This window comes from Lagopus leucura, unplaced genomic scaffold (assembly GCF_019238085.1).
Source record: "Lagopus leucura isolate 7727_CA_CO unplaced genomic scaffold, USGS_WTPT01 Super-Scaffold_741, whole genome shotgun sequence".
NCBI lineage: Eukaryota > Metazoa > Chordata > Aves > Galliformes > Phasianidae > Lagopus > Lagopus leucura.
The window spans coordinates 7,993,557-8,021,102 of NW_024962256.1; the positions used below are offsets into that span (position 1 = coordinate 7,993,557).

General features: G+C 39.2%; 1 protein-coding gene across 6 annotated transcripts in view; it reads right to left on the reverse strand.

The window, feature by feature from the left end:
* The window catches only part of ATE1 (arginyltransferase 1), a 69,848-nt gene that overhangs the window by 36,016 nt on the left and 6,286 nt on the right, over positions 1 to 27,546 (reverse strand). For 4 of the 6 annotated variants that reach the window (XM_042863782.1, XM_042863781.1, XM_042863785.1 and 1 more), the window contains 4 exons: positions 23,214 to 23,446; positions 20,300 to 20,428; positions 8,509 to 8,541; positions 2,774 to 2,955 (listed from right to left, as the gene is read on the reverse strand). In XM_042863782.1, the coding sequence (XP_042719716.1) occupies positions 2,774 to 2,955; positions 8,509 to 8,541; positions 20,300 to 20,428; positions 23,214 to 23,446 (577 nt within the window). Of the gene's footprint in view, positions 1 to 2,773; positions 2,956 to 8,508; positions 8,542 to 20,299; positions 20,429 to 21,488; positions 21,618 to 23,213; positions 23,447 to 27,546 lie in introns of all 6 variants that reach the window. The other 2 variants (XM_042863780.1, XM_042863783.1) reach the window with 2 other exon arrangements.

Below are 27,546 nucleotides of genomic sequence, written 5' to 3' on the forward strand. Positions count from 1 at the left end.
TACAATCCTGGATGACTACAGGAAAAGAGCATTCTTTGCATTTGTAAATACCTTCGACACTCTTTGCAATTGTTCTACGTTGGCTGACCATAAGGCAATGAGGTTGGGATGCTGTAGCAGTCCTACAGGCAGCTCTGTTGTCTGCTGCAAGTTTGCTGGGGGGTCACAGCAAATTAATGCATGACAGCAGTGATACCATGCTTAGAATTACTGCAGGTGTCTTCACATAAACGGCAGTGAAGAAATACACTCCAGGAATGACAAGCAATACTGGGGAACAAAAAGCATGCTTCTGTCTCCCACCTCCAGGGCTTCATGGAGTACAATTTGACCTTCTTTTCAGATTCCTTTCTTGCTCCCTAGGTCACTGACCAACTGACCATGTGCAAACCTATGGTTCCCAAAACCAGGAGGGAACTGCAGTGCTGCACAGGAATGGGAATTGCACCACTGCAGAGCCAAACTGAGACCTAACGCAAGAAAAGACTCTTCCATCACACCAACCTGCTAGCAGCAGTGCAGCACTACACTGCACAACTCACACCTTCCTGCATTTTTTCCTGCCCAAATCATTCTCCTGGAAAAGGGGTTATAGACTTAAACTTCTTTAAATAAGGCTTTCAGTTAAGATATATGTTTAAGGAATTATAACGGCTGTTAATGCTTGGCAAGAATAGGCAACTAGTGAGCAATAGGAACACATCAACACAAAACTCAGTATTTCAGTGCTAAATAACCCAATTCCAAAAGAACTTTAAGCATTTTTTTCGTCTTAAAATAGATAGATTATGAATATTGTGGTTACCTACTGCTAATGATTGTAGGTTGCAGGGGGAATGCTGAACATTTTCCTAAAAATGACAATAAGAATCACTTCACGTGTCCTGGTCAGCTTCTCCCAACCCTTCCTTAGACTCATGTATTACATGTAGTCTCCTCTCCTCTCATTCTGTACTCAAATGCCTCCTTATTTCAAAAGGTGTTCAAACTGCATCCTTTCTATGACTCAGAAGCAAAAATTCTCAGAATAGCATGAAGTGGAAGCCATAGCATTGCAATGCAGTTTAACCTCATCAGAGTAAAATTGGCAACAGCTTTTAAAGTATCAGATTCCTTTGCAACTTCCTAAATCCTCCCCAGCTCTTAAGGGCTTTTTTCACCCTTTTTGAAAAGGGAACAAGACTGCCCCCCCCCCCCTCCTCCAAGCCTACTGAAAACTCATTTTTATTGCTTTAAATGCAGCAGAATTTACAAGCTGCTTTTGCACGAGTTGAGCCATACAAGCATGCTGCAATGACAAAGCTTTAAATTTATTAGGTAGAAAATTTTAAATCATTTCAAGAATTCATAAGCATGGATTATGTCAGTCTATTATTACATAAAATAGTGTGATACATAAAGGTACTGAAAAACAACTCTTAGAATTTGCTTATGGCAATTTGCATTAAAAAAATAAGACTAACTTTAAGTATCAAGTGTTTGCATTAAAATCCAGACCACTAATAGAAATAAAGATCACTTCTACAGCACAGTCATCCCAATGTTTTCTACCTGTTATTTCTGATTCGGAAAAAAGGTAACTCAGACACTTAACTACAGACCAAATGAGATGCTACACATCAATGTAACTGACAGTTACATGAATGCACATGACAACATGGAAGTTACCCCTGATCTGAGCCAGGACCAGACCAGAGATGTCCAGAGACCCTTTCTTGCCTAAACTTTTCTATGATCCTACAGTTTCTCCTTCATAAGGAAAATCTCCAGAACAAGGTGAGGAAAGCCAACAGGAAGGCAGCGTTATCAGCTCTTGCCAAAAGCAACGGGAGAACCTGCTCATAGAGCTTAACTGACCTAGAAGCTTACCAGAGTGGGAGGTTCTGCACTTTGTCCAGCCATTCTCAGCTCCATGGCTCCACCATAGCTCTTGCACCAGCTCTAGTACTAACAGCTTCTTCACTGAGAAGAAACTCAGCTCACTAACCAGGTTGCTGAAGCAAAGTCTTCTACTCAGTAAACTAACCTGGCTAAAAGTATGATTGCTTCTAGCAATCATACGTGGTAGATAGGGAAGAGTGATTGCAGTGATTTCATTTCAGCAGGAACAAACCATTAGACTGATGTCAGCAACTGAGCAGTGAACTGAGTGAGACTGCTCTTGATAGATGCATTTGTGTAATTCATAAGTAGATTATTCACAAATCACAAAATTCACCTCTACAAAGAGAGGAATACACTCAAATAGGTTGATAGTTAACCTGAGGCTTCAAAATTCACAGGATTACTGTCTGCCAGACAAAAGGTAATGAGATTAACATACCTGGAAATACACTCAGAACTAGTATAGCAAGAAACCACTAATTCAGAAGACAGTTTTTACAATCTCACTGTGCACACAAGTATAAAAGTGATTAATGTCATTTGGTGACTAAGCTAAGGCAAAGGAAGAATTATTTCCATCCAAACAAAAAAAGAGGCTTTTCTCTGCTGAAATCAAGCAATACTAAATTATTTTCTGGAGAATAAAGACTAGGTATTTCCTTTCTGAGTTTTTCAGGCTTTTTGAATCTTTAAATGTATTTCGCTAATTAGAAAGATTAGAAAATTTAGGACATATTTAGATAAGCATGCTACTGTTGAGAATTTAAAAAATAATTTTTGCTAGAGACAGTGTTAGCAGCATATATTTAGAATGGAAATCAAGTCTCAATTTAGGAAGAAGTGTCAATTCTTACTATTACGTCTAATCATAAGATAAAAACCCTCTTACCGTAATGCAGAGTAAACTCCCAAAGATAAGAAGGAATAGTCTGGATCATAGTACAGATAGACAGAGGACACGCAGTAGGGCAGGATATCAATGACACCCACAGCTATTATCTTCCCATCCAGCCAGTACTGCTGGTGAAAAGAGCCATAGCCACAGTCTGGTCCATTTGGTGGATTCTCTGCCTGAGGAAAAACAGGATATCATTATCAGACTGGTAGATTTCCAGCATAAAAAACCAACAATTTTAGGGATTTTAAAAGAAAATACTGTGAGAAGTCTTTCCTGCTATGCACACTTAGAGAAAGGAAATCAAAAATTTGAGAAACAGGGGAAGCTATTAATTCTCTGTATTGTTTTTGACTGTTACTGTAGAATAGAATTGTAGAGTCACAGAATAACCCAAGTGGGCAGGGACCCATTAGGACCATCGAGTCCAACCCCAGCTCCACATAGCATCACCCAAACCCAGTGTCTGAGAGTGGTGTCCCAGCACTCCCCTGAGCTGTGGCAGCTCAGGGCCATAACCACTGCTGTCTGGGGCAGAGCTTTTCCCTAACCCTCACCTGATGCAGCTCCATACCATCCCTCAGGCCCTGCCACAGACCCCATGGAGCAGAGCTTAGTGCTGCCCCTCTTTACTCTGTGAGGATCTGTGGGCTGCCATAAGGGCTCCCCTCAGGCTGCTCTGCTCCATCTTGGTTGCGTATCCATGATCAGCCTTTGGTCACAGAAGTTCAGTTTCTCAGTGCAGCCGCTGAGATTCTTTGAGAATAGGTTTATAAAAAGCACTTATCAGCTCACTATGTAGGATTTACTCTTTATGACCAACTAAAGAACTTTTATCTAAAAGCCTGGAGCTCTCTGTTGCCTCAGAACTTGGAGATTCTTGCTGTCAGCCCACAAAGAGCAGCTCCTGCCAAACCACTGCTGATGTGCACTGGGCTTTGAACACACAGCAAAGTACACTTCCACACTGGGTAGAAGCACCTAAGCCAGGATGCCTCAAATTACAAAGAAAATTATCTCCTAATTTAAATTGTATTGTGCAATCAACTCCAGCATGCCTTTTCCTCCAACATTAAGATACTTTAATCCTGAATTTCGCAGTGCTGAATTTAATTATCCACCTAGTTGTGTTTTTCACTGTATCGCCAGATCTTCAAAAAGCAGCTTCTCACTCAATAAATCTGACAATACTACCTGCTATTACCAACTGTTCTGCATTACAACAGCAGGAGGAGGGTTTAATCAAGTATTTTGATACAGTAGCGTAGACTGAAGAGATGACGGGCAGTAGAAGTTATTCTAATTGTTACCATGTGTGTCAAAAGAAATCAATCACTTGGACAAAAATCATTTCGACCGACTTACCCAACCAATAAGTCCTAAAATAAAGGCTGTACAATAAGGCATTTACATTTTTATTCATTCACATAGCGTAAAACTAGATATTAGCTGAAGATACGAGTGAAACGATCAAATATTTGAGAGCTAAACCTGTAGAATCTTAGGATATTAGTGGGGGATACTGATACATGAAGCTGAGGTTCTTCTCATTTAGGAGAAGCCTACGCATTTGGTAATCACTGCTTCATACAATATCCTCAGCTTTTCACTAGAACCAAATGAAATCACACGGCCAGTATTAAAGTTTTAAAGCTGGGACACGGTCAGAGTTTGAGAGCTTGGAATAAAGAGATTTTCTTTAGGAGTAACCTTAAGAGACCAGGTTAAGTTCTTAACCACCACGGTGCAGCAGGTGACTGAAAAAAAGGAACAAATCCCAGGGGAAATGTAACTTAACACAGACTGATTTAAATAACCAGATAAAACAGGTCGCATTTCTTTTTCAAAAATTAATTGTATAGAAATTAATAAATGTGATGAAAGATTGTCTGCAATAACATGGAAAAGATTTTCTTCTACAGGTAAAAGACTGCTGTGTGCACGGGAGCTCAACCTTGGAATTGCACTGCATGGGTTCAGTCACATCTGCCAACTGCAGCATCAGCTCAGTTAAGAACTTTCAGTAAGGCATGAACTGCGGCATTATTCCATTAACTCAATTACAAAGAAATCCACAAACATAAAAGAGGCTGTGTTCTTTAGCAAGGATAACAAGCACAGTACTCATTTCAGGCAAAATATTCAGGGATCTGTTACATAAAGTAAATAACATTTTTAAAAAGCACGTTCTCCTCCTCCTTGAGAAGTTTTCATACAATATAATCCTTTGTAGCATTAGTAAGTACTATGTTTTCTCCAATTTCTCAATGAATACTTGGCTCCTTTGCCTTGATTTCTCACATACCATCCAGGCCATTAGACATGTAGCAGGCCCAGCATAGGAAATCCTCCCTATGAGCAGGTTATACCATTTCACATTGCTGATACAGCCACAGGGGACCACGACTGTCAAAGGCTATGTAAAATATACACGGGACATCACGCAGTTGAGTCCCAGCAGAGAAGGGAGCCCTTATCAACACAAAATAACACATTACCTTTATACTACAAAAACACGAGCTGCTCTTGCCACTGAGAACATCACCATTTCTCTGAGTAATGAATCAGCAAATGTAATGTGAGAGATGTTACATAGAAAGAGATCAAAACCAATATCCTCTTACTTCCTCACACAATTAACGATCAAATGGTAGGTGCTGCTTGTCATCTGAAACAAAAGCCCCACTATCCTACAGAACATACATAAAGTACAAACATTTGAAATTAACTGTTCTGTTTATATTCATATAACTTATTTAATGCATATAATGAAAGGACTAAACACTAAAACTAGAACTAAAACTCAGGCTATGCGATTCAAGGCACAATTAAATGTGCTATATTAGGAACTATTAATACTCCCTAGTTTTCATAGCTATTTCTGCCCCATATTTTCTTCATGAATGGGTGATTGATCATAATTTATAATACGTTATTAACATTTAAATATTTAATACTGTCTGGCATTACATGTTGCCCTAATTAATACAATTCAATGTAATAAGTGCTTATAATGAAACTTCAATGATGGTGAGAGCACTCAATTTTCTTCAAAGCACATTGGTCTTTCACTTTACTTCTAATACATTTCAGTGTTATTAATATAGAAATTAGACTAGTTAACCCCTAACCCAGACTGGTGTGCAACTACAGAAGGCACTGTACCATCCCCCATGAAAATGTGTCTTAATCCTGATAACTACATGAAAGTTTTTCTCTGGGAGGTTTCCTGAAATCTCCTACTTCGAACATTCCCATTTTACTCTCTGCTGTGGATGGAAGAAGGAAAAAAAAAAAAAAACAACTGTGAAATCCATGTTACCCTACACAAAGAAAAATTATAAAAAAAGCAACCAGGAAGCTCTTGATTTCTACCTCAAGTGGAAATTATTTGCCAAAGTGAAATGATAAATTCCAGCGGTTCTTCTCCCAAAGGCACACACACAAAACCTACCATATGGTAGTTTTCTATCTTACTTGGCTATTAACATCTCTCCAGTTCACCACTGTCTCCTCCTTTCATTAGGGATTAGTGGAGATGCAGCCTACAAATATAGGCTGTGTCAGCAGAGATGTAGCACTACAGGCTTCCATCCAAACAAGAGGGGAAAAAAAATAAGAAAAAAAGAAAAGCCAGCAATGCACCCTCAAATCAAAACAGTACCTACAGCACCAGCAGCTCAAGGGAGGTGTTGGTAGCTCTGCTGCATACTTCCCCCCTCTCTATGCCACACTGGTAAAGATGCAACTGGAACACTGGGTCCTGTACAGGGAAATACAGACTGACTTGTGGAGGGCCATAAAAATGATTAAGGACTGGAGCATCTGATGCACAAGGAGAGAGCTGAGATCCTTCAGCATCAAAATCAGATGACCCAGGGGAAGGTTTTGTTTATATGTATAACACCTGGCAGGAGGGAATAAAGATGAGGGAGCCAGACTCTTCTCACTAGTGCCCACTGACAGGACAGGAAGCAATGGGCTCTACATAAAAAAACAGACAAAATTCACTCTGAACAAGAAAACTTTTCTATTACAAGCATGCTTCAACACTGCCACAGACTGTGCCAGCACGAGCTGAGTGCAAAGATGCACAGAAAGATCCCGTAATGCTGAGTGATTAAAGAGACAGTAGAAATAACAAGCATTCATAAATACCACATGAAGTGCACTAAAAAAATATGTTGCTATATGCACATCCAAAACAAAGGGTGATTAGCCATGCTGTTTTTTTTGTAGGGAGCCCTGCAAGGTGCTCAAGGCCAGGCTAGATGGGCAGCCTGTTGTAGTGAGGGGCAGTCAGACCATGGCATAGAATTGTAGAATGATGACCCTAAGGATCATTAAGTGCCAACCCCCTGCCATGGCAGAGCCACCAACCTCCAGAAAACCATCCAGAAGATTGGAACTGGATGGACTCTAAGGTCCCTTCCAACCCAACCATCCTGTGATCCCAATGGTAAGCCATTCTCCTGTGCTGAGCCACCGGGGTAAAAGGCAAATATTCAGATATAGCTTCTAAGAGGAAAGGAACAAAAAACAAAATCAGTTCTCCACTGCACCCTGTTTACTGCTAGAAAATGGCATGGTTTCCTGCTACTACATACTTTATGATTTTTTAAAACTATTCATTTTTCTTTATGCCAGAGCCCATAGCCAAAAGTGAAACTAAACACAGCAGCAAAATGAAGAAATGAAGACAGGAAGAGTTTGGGCATCAATACTTATTTGCAATTAATAATGATATTAATTTTTTTTTTTTTTTAATTACAAATTGAAATCATGTAAGGCTTAAAATTGATTCTAAATGATTTTTGTTCCAAAGAGTAAACAGACTGCTCACTACTAGATTTCCTTGTGGCAACTGTTTCAGAATAAAGAATTTCAAGAATCTCTTGGCCTCTGATACAAAACCCCTTTTATTTAACTTCATCTAATTGAAGACATCTGTAGTGGTGCCACACAAAATTTAATTCAAGCTTCAAAATGTCAATAAAAAGTGTCTGTAAGAAACAATACTGGCATAAACCTGGCGGGGAAGCGTGCATCAACATCTACGTAGCCATACAAAATTAAGAATATAATAGCAGTCTGCTGCCTGAGTTGACGAGGTGATAAAAGCCCTTTTCCTATAAAGCCTAATGAGCTCTATTACTCTTCAGCTTTCAGGAATGCAAAGGCCAGTGGACTCAGCAGAGTAAAAGCAACAAACTCTCCACACATGGATTCATTCAAACTGCGACATATCGCATTACCAGCGTAATTACTATAACCTGACAATTTCATTACAGTCACGCCGTACTTAACTCTTTAAGACTAACAAGAAAGACAGCGAAACAGATCTACAACAGTTTGCTTGTTGGAAAAGAAACAGCAGCATCTCTCCTCAACTTTTAACTCAGACTGAAGTCAAATACAAGGTCAGTAAATTACTTAGTAATATTTCTTTTAAAGAAAAGAACATAAGAGTACAGTAATTCCTGCCTTTTTTTTTGTTTTTTTCCTACTGCAATGATATGAAATTCAGTGTAGCTCATTATTCAGCTCCTCAAACTCCTTTACAGATTCAGTGTTACCTTCCTTACTGGCTGCTGATGATACAACGCCGTGATGCCCTCCCGTGCCATCTATACCCACGATGCACCAATTACAGCAAATAAAAAGGAAAGAATAAAGCAAATAAAAGGAAAGAATTCACTTCACAGCTCGTGTCTAGAATTAATGCTTACCTCAAGGGGAGAATCACAGAGGAATCGTGTGAACTGCATCAAGGTAGATACATCAAAAACGTGTCCCAGAAGACGGTCCAAATATGCAAAGTAGAAAAACAAGAATATTAGTAATACTTCAGGATACACTGCAGCTCAGACAAGCAAATGCTCTCAAAGCATTAAAATTACAAAAAAAAAAAAAACCAACAGATTTTAGGAATTGAAATAAAGTTTCCCAACAAATTCCCACCTTCTGTTTTGGATAATTAAATATTTTCTTGTTCACAAGTCACTTAACTTCTATAAGATAGAAGATATTTAGAAGTGAGATGAGAGAGAATTATCACCCTGTAACACAGATCTGTCATTTATTCTAAATTACCCATTGCTTTTCTATGGGACCTCCTGCAACAGGAAGCTCTTTCCCATAGTTCCATTGTGCATGTCCCATCACTAAAGGATGGGGCTTAGGGCCATCACGTCTGTGATATAAATTAATCAAGGCTATTTGCAATCACAATCAGAAGCAAGCCTGATCAAATTTAAAGTTGGAAGGGAAAAACAAAAAAAATCAACTTCCTGAAAGTGCAAATATTTTCAAGACTAGATTCTTTACTCAGTATGAAATGTTGTGCTACAAATAATCAAACAATAGGCAAGCTTTTAATGAACTGGAGCTTGTTCAAGATTCTAAGAGCAGTAAAATATAATAGCTGTTTACTCACCAGCATTTACATATTTGATACAAATACTTCCTTACTGGTAGACTCCACATAAAACATATTAAAAGATATTACAAAGTTCTGGTATGTATTTAACCCCAAAACATTCCTTCGTTAAACAGCTAAGTTTGTGTTACACAGTTCCCTCCCCTCCTGTAACGAGCTGAGTGATTTAATAAGTCAGTGGTTAACAAACTGTAAAGAATAATAAACAGGAACTTGAAATGTTCAGCTTGATAAAAAGAATATAATGATACCCACAAGAAAACTAACGACAAGATTTTTTGGTCAAGAATCCTACAAATTCCTCAGCTAAATGAGAGAAGAGTTTTCTTCTTAAAGAGTTGCATCAAAAGGCAGGGGACTACTTGCAAAGCATTTCACCATCAGGAAGCTGTACTGTGTGAGTACTGAAGCCCTGGCACAGGTACCCAGAGAGGCTCTGGATGAAGATCTGCAAAGAGGAGACCCCAAACCCACCTGGATGTGGTCCTGGACACCCGCATCAGCCTCAGCCACCCAGACTGCTCACTTCTCCCCATGCAAGGGACAAGAAGAAACAAGCAACACTAAGAAGTGCCAATACTACAAATAGCTGACTTAGGACAGAGTCCCATATACAACCTAAGTAGTTATAACTACTTCTTTTCTTCCAAAAGCGCTATAAATCAGGTTTTATTAACAAAAACACAGCCTCTGGTGTGTATATATATATATATATATATATATATATATACACACATATATATCTGCTAACATTAAGTGGACCATTCCCAGTGTAGTTCAAAGGGAACTTTAATGTCCTCTCGGATGCACTGAAAGGTATTCCAGTGCTGATGCTAAAAGAATCAGGGCTTCACAGAGTCAGACTCAAGCTTTCCCCCTCAGATACACAGTAATATTCTAGCTGACCTATGAATAAATGATAAACTTTTGGGATAAACACTGAATTTCTACTGAGCTGCTACTGAAAACAACATAATGTGCATTTTCCATAATTGGCAGTTTTAGATGTGTTCATCACAGAGCAGTGGATACTGAGTTTATTAATTACTGAGTTTAGAAAAACAAGTTGCTGCGATATCTTCATTCGGTTCCAAAATTTTTTATGATTTGCTGGATAGGGACAGAGAGCACGATGGGAAGAAGCCATAGACAGTATTTGAGGAGAAGAAAAGTAACTCAAAATTTGAATTATCGAGTTGTGCTCCCATAAATAAAGAACAGACATTTACAAATTCCTCCGGTGCTCGTGCATCAGTCACTACAGCCAATGCCTTTAGAATGTGCAGGCACCAGAAGAATAAGCCATGTGTTATTCATTTTGATGTCAGAAGACCCCCAATAGTTCTTAATCTGTAACTTTAGCTTTATAGTGCAAGTCAAACCCTATGGGTGAGAGAACCGAGCCAACAACACTTTTCAAATAGCTGTATGGATTCTCCAGGCCCCACATTGGGTGGGGGGGGACGTTCCAAGTGTTCCAAGCATAACTTCTGCTTGCAACTGTCTCCACTGGTGGCTAGAAAAAGAATTTACTGCACTTGAATTTGTACCACAGGCTTAGCGGAATGAAACACTGCAAGTTTTATTACAGATTAGTTCATCCCTTTATATTTGTTGAAGTTCTCAGGTCAGATCGGTTTCTTAATCAAAGTCAAGAAAGCTTCAGGAAATTGTGAATCAAATGAAGTGTTTCATTTGATAAAGAAGAATTTAATTCACACACAAAGTGGGAAAATAACAGCTATTTTAGATGTGCTGACCTCTGCTGTTGTCATCTCAACCCATACTCTCTCCTCACACCGCCAAAACCACAACACCCATTGTAACATCAGAGTACACCTTGTCTACATGTGTACTTAAGCTCAACTATACATGAGATTCATTTTCTCATGTGACAAACTCATTTTTATGACTGCAGGATTATTATGAACACAACCCAAAAAACAATCCAACGAACCATGAAAGAAATGCAGTCAAAAGCTGGTGTTTATGTAAAATAAATCAACCTGTCACACATGCACAATTGAAATTCCTTCCACAAAGTCATACTTCTCTAATTTTAATTTCAAATTGAATTACATAAGCTTCAATCTTGTAAAAACCATATATGTGAAACAGCAAGATTCTTTCTTTGGTGCAAATTAATTTCAGTTGCCATAAAGAAGCCATCACAGCGACAAGAACACCAGGAAAGAAGTTCAAACAAAAGTGAGAGAAGATGACAATGCTAAGGATTAAAATTGGAAGGAGAGGACAGAAAGACAACTGAGTAAAAGCATATGCAAACCTTTAAAAAGCTGCAATAAAACTGCAAGGCTGCACAGGCAAAGGAAGCCATTCAGGCGCTTTGGATGCCAACCCAGCATGGGTTTCACCTGGTAACTCAGTAACTTACAAGCTTAAATAAATACATCTTTGCTGTCAAACATGAACTCTCCTTGTTCATCTTCACTTGCAGAGCGACAGAAATAAGAAATATGCAGTTAAAAAAAAAACCCTTTAGTAGCCACAAACCCAAAGCTGAAAAAGGAGCATTTAGAGGACAGTCAATAGGGAAAGAGTCAATTTAAAGTTTGGCTGTTTGTCTTAAGTGCAGTTTTCATAGCAAGGATTATCAGACTGATGAAACAAGTAAATGTTGTCCCATCACCAATTATATTTCAGAATTACTATTTCAGTTTATTACGGAGTGACCAAAATCACTGTGACTTTGTCTCTTAATAGAACATTACTCTTAAAATAATGGAGATTTGTTGCAGTAAAGTGCTTATATAGAAAACTCAGTGCCAACATAAGGAAAACCATGTAAACTGGGATGCAAAAACTAAATTGAAATGCTATGGGCAATTGGCTTAGTTGACTGGACACCTAAATATTTGGGCTCTTACAGGCATTTAAAGAATAAAATTAATGGATCCACAGCAGAAGGCCATAGAGAATGGAGCAGGCAGACAAGCACCAGCTCTGTAATCAGCACAGTAAGGGACCCCCCATGGCAAAGGGACTGGGCTCACCATGAGGAGCCAGTCAGCAGTGAGCACTGCCATTGACTCCAATGACTGAAGAACTCATGCAAGAGCATTCTAAAAGTGTGCTGCTGCCTAGGCAAGCTGAGGGGGCTACAATAACCACAAGGACATGGTTTGTCTTTCTCACATCCTCTCACTAGCCAAAGAAATGAGAGACAAGGTTAGAGTGACCTAAGGGTTTGGAGCTTGCTGCTGATACCAACTTGGAGTTGATCAGCATGTGCTCCTCAGCATTTCCTAGGCTCTTTGCTCAGTTTCCTATAGTAGCTCAAGTGTATTTCTGGGAGGCAATTGAAGAAACTGGAAAAGAAAAAAAAGCAAACATTCCTATTTCAGTAATTTTTTGCACCTTTTCAAACAGCGTATCTTTTGTGTGTTGCTAAATTCTTTTCTCCCAAGACAAATATTTGGTTAAGCACAAAGTAAAGCGAGTGTCCAGCCAGCTTTGCAGAGGGAACTGACACAGATACACTATTCTTCTACAAGCTTGTCATTATAAAACGCCCATGAAAAGTTAAATAACTTGCTCCAGCAGGTCCAAACAACAATAAACTGTTCTCTCTGGCTCCTTGTGGTAACTACTGTAGATTTTTTTTTTATGATTATTTATGGAAATGTTTTCTAACTTGTATTGCTGCACATAGCTTGTTTCAGTCACACTTCAGCCCTTTTCCTTAAAGGCAAACACTACCATAAGACTGAAAAATCATATTAATGAAGTAGGCATATAGTGCCATGTTTCAAAGCTCACACAACAGCCAGTAAGTGTGCCAGAGAAGAGGCAGGGAGAAGAAAAATGCTGCATTTCTAACATTTACGTGGCAAAATATCATGTAAAAACTGCATAGCACAAGAACTGAATACAGCTTAAGAGCAAAAGCAGCCAACAGCTACATTGTGTATATATTTTTAGTGCATACATAACGTGAAGTAGATACTGTGTTGACAATTTATACTCCAAGAAGGATGTTAAGGACAAGATGGGAACAAAAACGCAATGCTTCTGGTGAGATGGAAACTTAGTTGTTAAGAGAGATCCCATGTTCTGTCCAAATTAGCCAGGGATTACGTCACTGCAATCAGAACTTTGCTTTCTTGTCACAGAAGGGCCAAGAAGTTCTCAGTTGTATCCGTTCTGTTTACAAACTTTGCCTCTGGGGCTGGCCAGCTCCACATCTGCATCCACCATTCAAAAACCAAGAAAAGCACTTTAACAGTTTGTGTATATAAAACACTGAAGCTGGTAGCAAAACATTCTGAACCATTTCTGTTAACCATCCTAAAGCTGGGCTATTTGAATCACAGTATCTCCCACGTTTACATTCAGCAAAGCCCTCCTTTCAACTGCTCCAAGGAAAGCCAGGTACCAGGCTGTCACGCAAAAGTAGAAATATATACAAACACAGCTTTCTCTTAGCACAGCAGAATTCAAGCCAGAATCTGTTCCAGGCAGTGACACATCAATGGAGAAAGCTGCCCCAGTAGCACTACTTCACACCAATGCTTGATCCAGTCACCAAAGTGTTTCTGTCTCAGAGTCTGTACAAACACACACAAACCTCACTCTTCTACCGTATTCTTGCAACGTTATTTGATAACATTAACCTGTACATTTTCTTAAAGTGGCCAAAAATAAAAAGAAGTACCATCAGAACAGCACAGCCCCACAGAGCATGAAGCATAACCTTTGCAGAGTTGGTAGTACAGCTGCATCAGGGATGCTAGCAAGGAACTAGGACCCAAAGTGCCTGGAACGCTTTCTGCAAGCAGTCCTTTAAATCAGAATTTGTGATAAGTGATAGAATCATATGCTCATATTCCTTACTCCAATTATTTGAGAACATATTAAGTTTTCATGGGAATTCATGGAATCATGGAATTGTTTGAGATGTGATGCCTTCAAATGCTACCTGGTCCAACTCCCCTCTGATGAACATAGACATCTACATCTAGATCAGGGTGTTAAATCCAGGTTGTAAAACCAAATCCAGATCCCAAACACCAACAGAACCTACTCCTAACTTCTGATTCTTCTCAAGTCCCACAGTCCCTCACTTCTCAAGCCCTGTCTACAGGCTTCCTCCATCTAGCAGCTGTGCAATGCAAGGAATCCACACCTGACTCAACCTGAGCAGCTGACACAGGTATGGCTCCATCACCAGTCACAGCCCTTCACACTGCAGTCAGAGCAATGCTGAACAATGGAAGCTATACACTGAACTATATACTATGGTTGTTCCAGTGAAAATTAAGGCAGTAGCCATCAAGCCTGCAAGTAAAAAATATCATTTCATATTAAATTGGAAAGAAAAATGTGTTTCAATTGTGCTTTGTTTGTGGATAAGAGTCGATTTAAATGACTGCCTGTAGGACCAAGACCCAAGGAAAATACAAGCTGTCAGAGCTGATGAAGTTCACTGCGTGCATAAATCAAGTCTCACTATTATAACAAATAAATAGCCAACATCTCACTATTTTTACAACACTAATGGTACTAAATAGCTGAGAATAAATGTTTGCAATAGCATTACAGCTTTTTTCTTCTCTATACTGCATCAAGTTCAATACAGACAGAGCGAGCTCTGCCAGATGGAAGAGAAAAGCCACAAGGCAACAATAACACTGTAGTTCATAGAATCACAGAATGGCCTGGGTTGCAAAGGACCATAGTGCTCATCCAGTTCCAACCCCTGCTGTGTGCAGGTCGCCAACCAGCAGCCCAGGCTGCCCAGAGCCACATCCAGCCTGGCCTTGAATGCCTGCAGGGATGGGGCATCCACAGCCTCCTTGGGCAACCCTTTCCAGTACCTCACCACCCTCTGGGTGAAAAACTTCCTCCTAATATCCAACCTAAACCTCCCCTAAATGCATATGTATGCATCAGAAGAGAACAACTTGGGATGAACCAAACTTGATTTTAAAATACAATGAACAACTTTGATACCTCTGCTATAATATTTTAATATAAACTGCAATATGCAGTCTTGCATGCAGGAACTCTTATAAAGACTACTGACAAAAACGCAGGCCATATTTTACTATGCCACCCAGAAAAAATAATCCAATGCTATTCAAATGCCTGTTGCTGAATTTCAAGACCAAAATGCATTTATCCATTTCATTATGCAGAAATTATGACAAAGCTATATTATCAAGATTCATTATATTTCTTACGACAGCTAAAGAAAAAAGGGGACAAAGTGCCATTCATTACATTTATTTGCATAATCATGGTACTCTGGATCTGCTGATCAGCTTTGTGCTCCAGCTGATCTTTCACCAGAATACAGGGAAACAATGCTTGCTTAATGAAAGGATGCTCAGCTTACTCTCTCAGCTCATTACAGAGTTGTTCTTGTTCAGGTTTTCCCAGGTTTCATTATTGTAATTCTTTTTCCCCCATTACAGCTCAATATTTTTCCCTGAAAATAAATGCAACTTTACCACCCAAGCAGAAAAAAAGAAAGTAACTTGTAAACATACAGACTCTTGTAATCGTTTACAATAGGGGATTTTTATAAGTGCAATATGTGAAATTGTGTATATAACACTGAATATAATCTTCCAGTACCTCTGCAAGGAAAAGTTATATGGTAACAAGCAATAGCTCTATTTTATTCAGAACAGTGCACAACAACTGCTGCCCTGGAGTGCAAGGGAAAGATCTATGTACACAACTTCCAGGCAGAAGAAACACATAGGATGTGACAAACACTAGAATACTCTTCCCTTGCACATTTTCATCTCTTCCAAAAATGAGCACTTCAGGGATTTAACTCATCCAGGAGCAGCCTCGGACAAATTTGTTCAATAGGCAGCAATACACCGATTTCTCATGTCTGTATGTTAACTCATTCAGAGATACTCATTCATTTACTCATTCACTGTCAATACTTATCCAGTTAATAGTGTCACAGAATCACAGAACCCTTAACTGTGGAAAAGACCACAAAGATCCCCAGGCTGACCCATCCCCATCATGCCCACATCTCTCAGTGCAGCACCTCCACAGGTCTGGGACGCCTCCAGAGATGGTGACTCCACCACCTCCTTGGACAATAATCTCTTGGGATTGCCCCCAAGTCTTTCAAATTTTCCCCAATAGCCCATTTAAAGATAAGAATTAAGTATACTGGAATAAAATATACCCGCTAGTGGTCTGTATAAAGCAACAGCTTGTATTCTTGTCATTAGCTTTCATAAGAGTTCCTGCATACAAAATGCATATTAAGATATTATTAATGCGTAACACAGGCACAAGAGAGAGGTGAGTGGGTGCTGTCTTTTCAGCCAGCTTGATTTTCTGGAGCTTCATCACAGAAGCTGGAACTCACCACCCCAGCACAAAGCAGCTGGCCCAGAAGGAATTCTCATATTTTCTCTCTCATTCCACCGTTTCCAAACTTGAGACCAGCTTTAAAGATCATTATCAAGCACCTGCATTCTGCCAGGATAAGGATAGCATCCAAACACCACGTTAGGGTGAGCATGAGTCAGGTTAAAGAATAAACAGATAAGGCTTTGGCTTTTACCAAAGCATTTAAAATGCACAATCCTGCTCTATCTTAAGTTACTCAGTGCCTTCAACAAGGTTATCAGAGTAGTAAAACAAGTAAGATGTTTGGGGTTTTTTTTTGGTTTATTTTTTGGAAAGTATGGCCTAAATTAACACAAGGGACAAAACACTGTTTTGTTCAACAGCCAAAGCATTCAGCAGGGTACAGCTGGCCAAAGTTAAATACAGACAGTTTGCAAGGAGGTACTGAAGATAGCATAGTTGGATTTCTGTTCAAGAATCATTTGTATAAAGATTAAGAAAGGCAGTTTCAGAAATAAAAAGTAGATAGCATTACAACAATACGAGCTGTGCTACAGAAAGCTGCCAGAACATTACAGAAACCACCATCTCAAAGGTGAGACCACCACTGCAGGATGAGAAAACAAAAACCACTGTAGTGACTGAGTACAGGAGCAAAAGGAGAGAACCAGCAATGCATTTTTAAAGATGCATTTTCAATAACAGAAAGCCAGGGACAGGACTACAGGATGCTGAATCAGAAATAATTGCATTTCTTTAAAACATGCAAAACACTACCAAAAAATTGCAGATAGCTTTTACGTAGTTATTTTGCTGCAGAAAGTATTTTAATAGACCTTCTAGAGGTTGACCAGTATCTGAACTCAACTAGATGTTAAGAGCAGCATGAACAGAACTTCTAATCTGCACACCTTTAGTCACAAGTGGAACTCAATCTTACAGCTGCTGCTGGAGTAGAAATTGCCAGCTTTGGAGTAAGAACTGATAGCCCCACGTGCATCAAAAACAAACTTCATCCAGAAAATCTTCACTGCTAGGCGAACTCAGTCACAGAGCTCTTTCCTATTTCGTTTATACTATTAAATAGCTGGGCTGGACAAACCTGCATGCTTCAGAAACACAGCCTGCTGGACTTGGTGCCATTTCACAGAGCAGGAGGCAGAAGTGCTTTTCATGGGCCACTAAAGAAGTTACTTATTGGGAAGGCAGTTTGTCTCCTTAATTACACGGAATGTTTATTTCCTAGCATTTCATTTAGCAGTTAATAAACTGCTTTACAACCTCAACCATAACATCTTCTCACTGTCACACACAGACAAGCTCACACTGCAAAATCACAGCCAGATATGGCTTTGAAGGAAGCACTATTAAAATGAAGGATGCAGGGGGTTGTTAAAGGTTTGCTGACAGCAAAACTTGGATTTACAAACCTGGAAGAGAGGTTTCCTGCTTCCCAAACGTCACACTTTGAAAAGAGAAGCATTACTAGAACTATCTCTTCTGCCTCCTCACTTAAAATCTTGATGGAAAATCGTATACATGTTGCATTGGTGCAAAAAGACCTTCTTCCACATTCACTGAGCAATAACCAGCTTCATGGTTCACGTACGTTAATACTGTGAACCATTCCATAACTTCCCATATCAGTGTTATTTTAAATTAACCCCCAAAATTATAAATTCCTTCCCAAAATTGCTTTTTAATGCAATATAGTGAATATGAAAACTAGTCTAGCTAATGCAGGCAGTTGTAATGCCAACAACTTCAGAATATATTCCAAAGAGAACTTGTTAATATATCCCACAATAATCTTTGTTGGATTCTGAATTTAAGTGTAGGCTGGTTTCTGAATACGAAACGTTCAGCCAAATATAAAATTGAATGCTTTTCCTAACCTAGAAATTCCCCACATATACAAGAGTACAGGGCTCTCTCTGAAAGAGGCTCAACAACTCGGAGGTTCATCTACCATACATAGATATACGTGCACAGATTAAAAGCTAGATTTCAGATCCAAAGAAAAACCCTGGATATTTGCCATTTTAAGACCCAAAGCAGACCTGTTAGTACTCTGAGAAAGCCCTGTGCATAATACAGAATTTCATTTTACCTATCCTTGAAAGAAATGCCTGGCTCCATAATGTCTATATGGCATAAAGTCTGAAAAAGAGCAAGAAAAAAAATGAGAGCTTTCAGATAGCACTTCCCACTGTCCTTCTAAATAGCTTGGAGCAGTTTCACCCTACTCAGTATCGTCCATTCTTAGAGGTTCCAATAGTTCTCCTCCCACAAAGATTAAGTATTAGGGCCCCTAAAACAGATTAAAATACTTTGTGTAATGATGAGTGATTTGGACCATCAAACCTGAGCCTAAACCAAGCCATATACTCTTCCCCAAAAGGGATTAGATGAACAGGGCACCAGGTGCCATTCAGAACTGAGCTGTAAGTAGTTATTGATACTGTCCTTGATTCATGATGAGCCTTTTATTTAAAAACCAACTGAACAAATAAGTAGACATAGGAAGTTCTTACCACCCTGTCAATGCAACAACACAATTTTAATAGTAAAGGCATGCTAGTGTATCTAAGCCTTAAGGCTAAAATACAATCACTGTAGCAGACAAATGAAGTCACAGATCAAGTAATGCTTCCTACAAATCTATTAAATAGGTCATAATTTCCTGACATATTTCCAATGTTTGCCACGTTAAAACTAACTCCATTTATATGAGAAATTGAGAAAAAGGCAGCAATTACTGTTGTTGTAAGTCTCACTATGTTACAAAACAAAGTGAAATAAACTTTACGGCTTTCCACAGTAGCATTGCAGAGATCTTACAAGCATGCTCCCCTTACATTCTCTCCAACTAAAGCCAAAAATGGTTATGTAGTTTTATTATTCTACCTGGAAAGCAGCCATAGCTTGCAGAAGTGATACCTAGCAAGTCTTGCTCTTAAGAACCAAAAGCTCTGGCAGATCAATACTCAAGCCTTACATTTGCATAGAAATGATGGATCTGAGATACCAGCTTTGTTAATCTCGCTAATGGAAACATTGCAGCACCTGCCAAAGAACCAGAAGATGGCTGTTTGCTCAGAACCCCACTTGTCTTTTTGTTTTAAGCCTTGTTAGATTTGGATTAGCGTCCTACAAACAACTTTTCCTATTGTAGAAGGCTCTTATTCCTGCTCAATGCACTCTGAATCGAAGGCAACCAGCCCAGGTAGTATTTTTGCACTATTCCTACTGCAAACTTGGGTTCTAGTTAAGAGCTATGCTTGGCAGTAAAGCAGGACTAAAACTGAGATTTTTAAAGCCTTAACCTATTACAGAAAGCAAGGAAAAATTAAGGAAAAGCATGAAAGTAACAAACAACTTTAAAGCAGAAATACTTGTCATCAAAAAGGCACTTCCATACCCTTATCCCACTTCCAACAGAAATATTGCAGTTCCAAACCTCTTTAAAACTCCTGTAACAACGGTTCTACTTGACATGTTAGTGTTGCATGAGAACAGTGCTTCCTCCCTTCCCTCTAGTTCAGCTTTTCCTTATTAAAGCCTACAGCAGAAGCTTACTAAAAAACACAGAAGCTCCCTGTTTGTTTATATTTTCCCTCCCAAACTGAAACTCCAATATTTCAACATTTAGAACCATTCTAGCAGATACCATCTCCCACCATTTAACTGCACAGTAGAAGTGTTTTCATAAAGGTGCATGCAGTGAACTGTACCTCATTTTCGCCACATTCAGAAGGTGTGTCCTTGTGTACAGCCATCTGATACTTGGCAAATAAAGTGGCTGACTGGTTGAAGGATGATTTGAACTGTGGGTCCTCAAAAGAGACAGGTACTAACCTCACCTTCAGAGCAAGGAAAATACAAGCATACTGTTTTGAGTGCATATAATCAGATAATATGCTTCTGAAGGTAAGGCTAGTGGAAGATCTTCTCCTATCCACTTCAAAGCCTTTGAAGTCAGTATTCTACTTTAAATGTAATAAAAAGCAAATCATCTATAGGGGAAAGTATATTTACATGGCAACTAACACTAACCTTAAGCTGACTGTTGATACCCCCATTAAAGAATAAAAGTTATATAACACTAGAACACTCCAAAGCACCAGCTTACTCAACCTATTTTTTTTTAACCATGTATCTAAAAAACCAACAACAAATTTTTCAATGTACAACTCCAAGAACTATTTAAAACTTTTAATTTCTAATGGCACATCACTTGACCCCAGTTTAGCTATTACATATTCTTGCTACGTACACTTTTCCTCCAAAACTCTGAAGCTTTTTTCCCCTCAGTATTATTTGAGAGGTAATATATCCAGCACAGGTAACTATAACCTGGTCATCACAAGAGCCAGCAACAATGTGTAATTTAGATAGAGTGAGTTGATCACTGCTTGAGGTGCTTAAATGGAAAATGAAGAGGTTTGCATAATTTAACTAACTAACCAAACTAACAACTTGTACGTGTGATAATTTCTTCACTAACATGTTGGCCCTGATCATGTTTGCTCCTCCACATATGGATGCATTCAAACCAAAACCAATGAGACTACTTATCAGGGCAAGCATCCAGCCATTTTCAGTTCCTGGGAGATTTATATGTATAGGATCCATGATATTTTACCTCCAGAGCCTCATCTCTTTCATCTCTTATTCAATAGCACAGCCATCTAACTCTCAGCTTTTCCATCTGCAATTAAGACCAAATATCCAGAGCACTCAAAAAAGAGATGTCAAAGGTTTGCACTTTCAGAACGTTGATTGCACTTGATACAGTATTTTACATACTCCTGAGTGTAAGATGGATATAAAATCCACAATTGCTTCTGCTAGAATCTATGCAAGATGCATGAAATGGAGGGGGAAGCTGAGCTTTGCATACAATTCATTTGGCCTTCTGACCTGATTTATAGTTGGTTTATCAGGTGGGTCCTTGTGAATAACCATCTGGTAACGTTTATAGACCTGGTAAGACTCCTGAAATGTGGCTTTGAACTGTGAACTTGGAGGAGATGATCTCACCACCCTCACCTTCAGAAGAAGTTAAACATTTATTATTACAGTACCATGCAATAATTACACATTTATAACATATACAGGCATCACAACAGAGAGAATTTTTCACTTCCTGAAAAAGAGCCCTACCACTTCAATTAATATTAGACAACAGCCTTTCAATTCTTCTACTCACTTCACATTATTGAAGGCTTTTGTATGTAATTCAGTGTAAATACAAGGTTTTCAAATGATGAATGAACTGAAACGCCTATAGAAGAACCACATAAGTGGTTTTCAGGAACTAAGACCCACAAATGGGAAGCAGATTGACATTTTAAAGAGAGTCTTGATACGTCTTCAGATCTGTGCCTGTGTTTTCTCATCATACTGAAAAATACTTGAAGGATTCATGCATTTGAAAGACTCATATCGGTCCTCTTTGGATCCAGAGAGACCACATTTGCATTGCAATGGTCCTAGGAGGATTTCCAGTTATTTTTCAAATTAAAGGAGGAAGAGGAAACTCTGTTCCCCTATTCAATTACTAATTAACTTAGGTAGGAAATTGTGTCCTTCCTACCACCACCCTTACATACAAGAAAATAAATTTTAAAAATCCATAAATTAAAAACTGTTCTTAGTAAAAAAGATTGCTTCCTGACCAAAGGAATGCTACCACATGATGAATGGTGAATTTTCACTATGGTCATTCTCACAAATACCACTGGCTACAACGTACAAAGAAAAATTTGTCAACAACAGCAAGGAACAATCTGAGAAGAAAAAACTGCTAGAATCATTCTCCTTCAAATTCTCCCTGCATCATCTTAATGAAAACATTCAGACAGGGCCACTTTACTTGTTAGGTGACATCACAGACCTGGAACAGTTTTACAGCAATTACAGATCAGTTCCACGGTTTCTTGTCAGTTATTTAGAGTGCAATCTTTTAAGTCAGCACCATCTCAAATAAGTACCAGAAATACAATTCAAATTCAATTTTTAATTCCATCAGTAGCTAAAGGAAAAGGTACATATTCAGAAGGCTTCCCAGCTTCCTGAGAAAAAAGCATGTTTACAATTAACCAGTGTCAGCATGTCCAAAAGCCTTCCAGGTAACTACTTCTATAGTAAAAATAGATTTAATTGCAACCAATATATTATGCTGGTTTTGACCATAACTTTTACAGTTTCTAAAGACATCAACACATAGCACAGACATTTATAAATAAGAGCTATCTTCTCATCTGTTCAGTTTTATCAACAGTTTCTGCTTTCTAGCCAAGATTCAGTAGCATAGATAATTTAACTGCTTATATGCTGCAAAACTAAATATTGAATGTCTCTCATCGTTCAACACTCAGTTAATTCAAAGTCTTTCATTTTCAAGTCACTCAGTATGAAATCAATTTACAAGTGTTTTGTTCCCTGTACTGCTCTCTTCTACAACTGACTGCAAGTGCAAGATTACCCCCTTGTGGTAACACTCAGCTGTACCAAAAATATCGCCATGTACCGTGTAAATTCTAAGATTTAAACTACAGCCAGTTAATAAAGCCACAGAAACTAAACACACAAGCATTTGTCGAGTTCCAAATTTGCCTTCCACAGCAGTGTATGAGCCATTACCTCCAATTTGTGCAGTGCATCATCAGGTAAAGGAACAAAAATGAAGTCTTCAATGCTTTTTGGTTGGTTTGCTGTAGATTTTGAGTTTTGCAGGAGTAAAGCTTGATGTTCTGCTTGAAGTGGAGAGCCTTCAAGGGTGCACCTCTGGTTCTGAAGGAGTTTCTGTAGTTTTCTTTCTTTCCGTATGTCCTTTGCTTTTCGACATGGTGGCTTGCTCAGATCAGCCCCTTTGCCTGTAAGGAAACAAGCAAAGAATTAACACCATTGTGCAAGCAACAAGCAGCCCTCACACGAGGGCTGAAAAGAAATGGTTAGAACTACCAGTAATTGCAGACCACGCTCTGAGCATAACACAGTCCTCCACATTACACAGCTAGTGATAATACCCTGTGTCAAGGGAAGTTACAATGATTTTTTCCTCTGCAGCTTTCTAATCCAGAGTCAGGAATATGTTTAACAAGTAGTACAAGTAGAATTCCTCTCAAGTTTGTCCTTAATCCCTCGCATACAACAACAAAAAGCTCCTGTTTAGCACACAATATTATGCTGCCTCGTATCCAAACAGCACCAGGATCAGCTTGAAATACTGAAAGGAAAAATCACAAAACCAAACCCACAACCACAAAACCTCACTGTCAAATTCATAAAGAATTATTCTACTGCATTAAAAACACAAGCACTATAAAATTAATACTCCACTTAAATCAAGGAGAAAAAGATGCCCGTGGTCCATTCTAACCACAAAATGTGCTGAAAGGACAGTCACCAAATAAATAACCCATTCCCAACCTGCAATTATTTCCCCACATCTCATGATTTTAATTGATACTGATTTTAAACGTATAAATCCAGATTTCTACAAGTTTACAAAAACAAGATTTTTTCCCCCCTAACACTCAGTTCTTTCACCTTCACACCCTGTTATCAGCCACTCCAGGAAGCACAGAGGAGTGACTATCATACTTCATTCCAGAAGCTGTGTTAAAGCTGTATGAAGCTGCTGCATTGCTGGAAACAGTGGTGGAAGAATTCATGAATTTTCAGGGAATACCTGCCTGATACTTGCAGCTGCTGTACAAAGTTCCATACAGAGGGAAAGCTGCACTCACAGTTGAATTAGCAGGCAGTTAATCCAGTTAATTCTTATAAAATTGACTCTCGTTCTGTTTTTATTTATTTTACATACAGTGGTAAATGAGCTGGAGGCCAAAAATAATCCATAACACTAACGATTTCAGAAGGAGAGGAATAATGGAACAAACTAGGCCCACAGAGGGAAGCACAGAATCATATATCTTGCACAGAACAAAAACTGTAACAAATATTATGACAAACTGCTGAAGCAGTATTTTATGCTATTAGCTTGCTCCTGAAATCCATATATTTGCAAAGGACACGCTGGCAACTCTTGAAAGATTTAGTGGGAATGTACCCAGAATGGCTAGCTGCTTTCATTTGAAGCATTAAGACAACGTGTTTCCAACTCAGCTAATATTTATGAGAAATGAGCAATAATCCAAATGCAGACTTAACTATGCCTTATCCCACTTCACTCTGCAGGAGGGCTGCAAACTATGTGGAAATCATTTCTTCCTGGAGGCCTAGGAAAATATGGTTAGAGACTTCTTTCCTTCTCACCAGTAACTTTGTAGCCAAAAATGACATCTTCCTTTTGTCCTCTACCCACTTCAAACCTTCCCCATGGACAAGGGCAAGAAGTTGCATCCTTTTGCAGACTGGAAATGGTAAAAGCACTGGTGAAAGGCTCACAATGTGCTTAGGTTCACTTCATCTGCATAGAACTGCAGCCTTCAGAGTCACAGCTTCGTCTATTGCTACCAATACACCACAGAAGTTGTCAAAATACTTCCTACTGGAACCAACTTTCAAGCATCAGTAAAGCTGTAAACTACTCTTCCTAATGCACATACCATACAGGATGCAATGGCTTCACTTACTCTGGGTATACCTGTTTTGGTTCATACTAATATACAGAAAAGCAGTATTTTATTTGAAGGATAAAGCACCACTTTATCAGTTTTGTTCTTCCTGGTGCATTTAACCATCTTCATTGTAAAAAAACAATGGTCACCTGTCTTTTTCCAAAATGTACATTAATTATTTAAACCCCAAGCACAAGCTCTAGTTAGAGGTACAACTTAAGTTAGAAACCAGAGAAATAGCAACTGGACTAAGGGAAGCAGATTTTACTCCTAAGACAATGACAATTATTTGTTAACATCTTGCTAACTGCTTTCTAGGACAAAGCACACTGCATTTGGTTGCATCAAGCCAACAGTTCAACCCATGGAGAATCATGATTCAGCTTGGAGAAGAGAAGGCTCCAGGAAGACCTCCTTGTGGCCTTCCAGTACTTGAAGGGAGTGTATAAGCAGGAGGGTGAATGGCTGTTTACAAGGGTGGATAGCAATAGGACAAGAGGGAATGGTTTTCAACTGAGACAGGGGAGGTTTAGGTTGAATCTTAGGAGGAAGTTTTTCCACACAGAGGGTGGTGAGGCACTGGAACAGGTTGCCCAAGGAGGCTGTGGATGCCCCATCCCTGCAGGCATTCAAGGCCAGGCTGGATGTGGCTCTGGGCAGCCTGGGCTGCTGGTTGGTGACCTGCACACAGCAGGGGGTTGGAACTGGATGAGCATTGTGGGAATCAAATGTTGTTTCTGCATTAGAATTGTATAATATTATTTTCATTTCATGATCTCCGCTATCATAGTTCTTTTTGGGAGTCCTTCTACTTAACTTGGGGAAGATCTCTGGTAAGTTTACATCACTTATCCTCTAGACGAACCTTCCCAGGAACGCACACTCTGTATAGAGGTGTATAGATGTATATTTTGTCATACACACTGCAAGAATATCCTGCACGAGAGCAAACCAGAGAACAAGCCATGGCCGGCCCGAGGAAGCGCCTGAAGAGACTACGGAAGGCCTGGCATCATCCCCCAGTGCTCTTTGTCTAATGATGACTTTAAAGAAAATCACCATATCAATACGGCAAGGAGAACAAGGAGCCAGCTTGGTAACAACAGGATGACTGCTGACTGACACCAGATAACAAATAAATTAACAAGTAAATAGCAAATGTCAACCTTCTGATAAGACTGTGAACCTGGAGTACCCAGCCATTGGGGAAACGGGAGGGGGGAGGCAAGGGGGACAAAACAGGGTATAAAGGCTGTCATGTGGTGCCCGTAGGCGCTCCTGCTTGCGAGACGCCGCCATTGCAATCGCAAATAAACTCTGCTTTTATCAGAGATACCGTCCTGCCAAAATTACTTGGATATTTCCAACAACCACTGTGGTCCTTTTCAACCCAGGCCATCCTATGATTTGTAAATGCCACAAGGAGACTTAGGAAAGGGATGGTCATCTCAAAATATAGAGCTACTGTTACCAAAAGTGCAGTGAGAACTGCTCAGAATTTACAGGATCCCTAAGACTTCCACAGTGCCACTGTCTCAAGTGCACAACACCAAGATTCTGTTTTGGATATAGACATATAAAAACAGAACAACAAAGAATAACACCTAAACTATAACAAACAACAGGACCCCTACATGTAAGCACTTTCTGCAACCTACAGGTTACATTTTTACCAATGTTTCTGGTTCTCATTTAAAGAATTTCTCTATGTGAGCTATGCAAAACTCTTGAAAACAGTTTATAACTACAATGCTGGCACAAGTCCTCAGGGCTCACCCAGTCCAGTTGTTCCACGTGGGCTACATGAAAGCTGAAGTGCTGAGAGCATTTCAGAAATAAAGCTAATACCACTTCTACACCCTTCGGACTTTCTACAGATGAACAAGCAGATTGCACCCGAGCATCCTTACCTCTCACCTACAGTCTTGGGATATTTGTCTCATTCAGACAAAAATATTCACCAGAAAAGGACAAATATCCTGAGACCATTACAGATGTTACGCGATCTGACCAGGGATAAACAAGTCAGTGGATGAGTTTATTTAAAATACTCATGATAAATCTGAAGAATGTTACAGCACTTCATCTGCCTTGGGCTCTGTTTCTCATCTCATATCTTCTATAAGCTATAAGTTAGCTAGAAAAACTTTTTAAAACAATGGATGTGCATGCAGACATAAGCAAACGTTTCCCATCTGAAACTGTGCAGAAACAGCCCATTTTTTCCTATAGGACAATGAGCTGTTTATAAAAGAATAAAAATGTAATTAAACAATCTTATTACAGAATAAGTCTACATTTTCCAAGATGAAAACTAAACATCTCTCTATCTGGAAAATTTTGAACTAAGTTTGACCTGGGACACCACCTACTCGAAACAAAAAAACTTC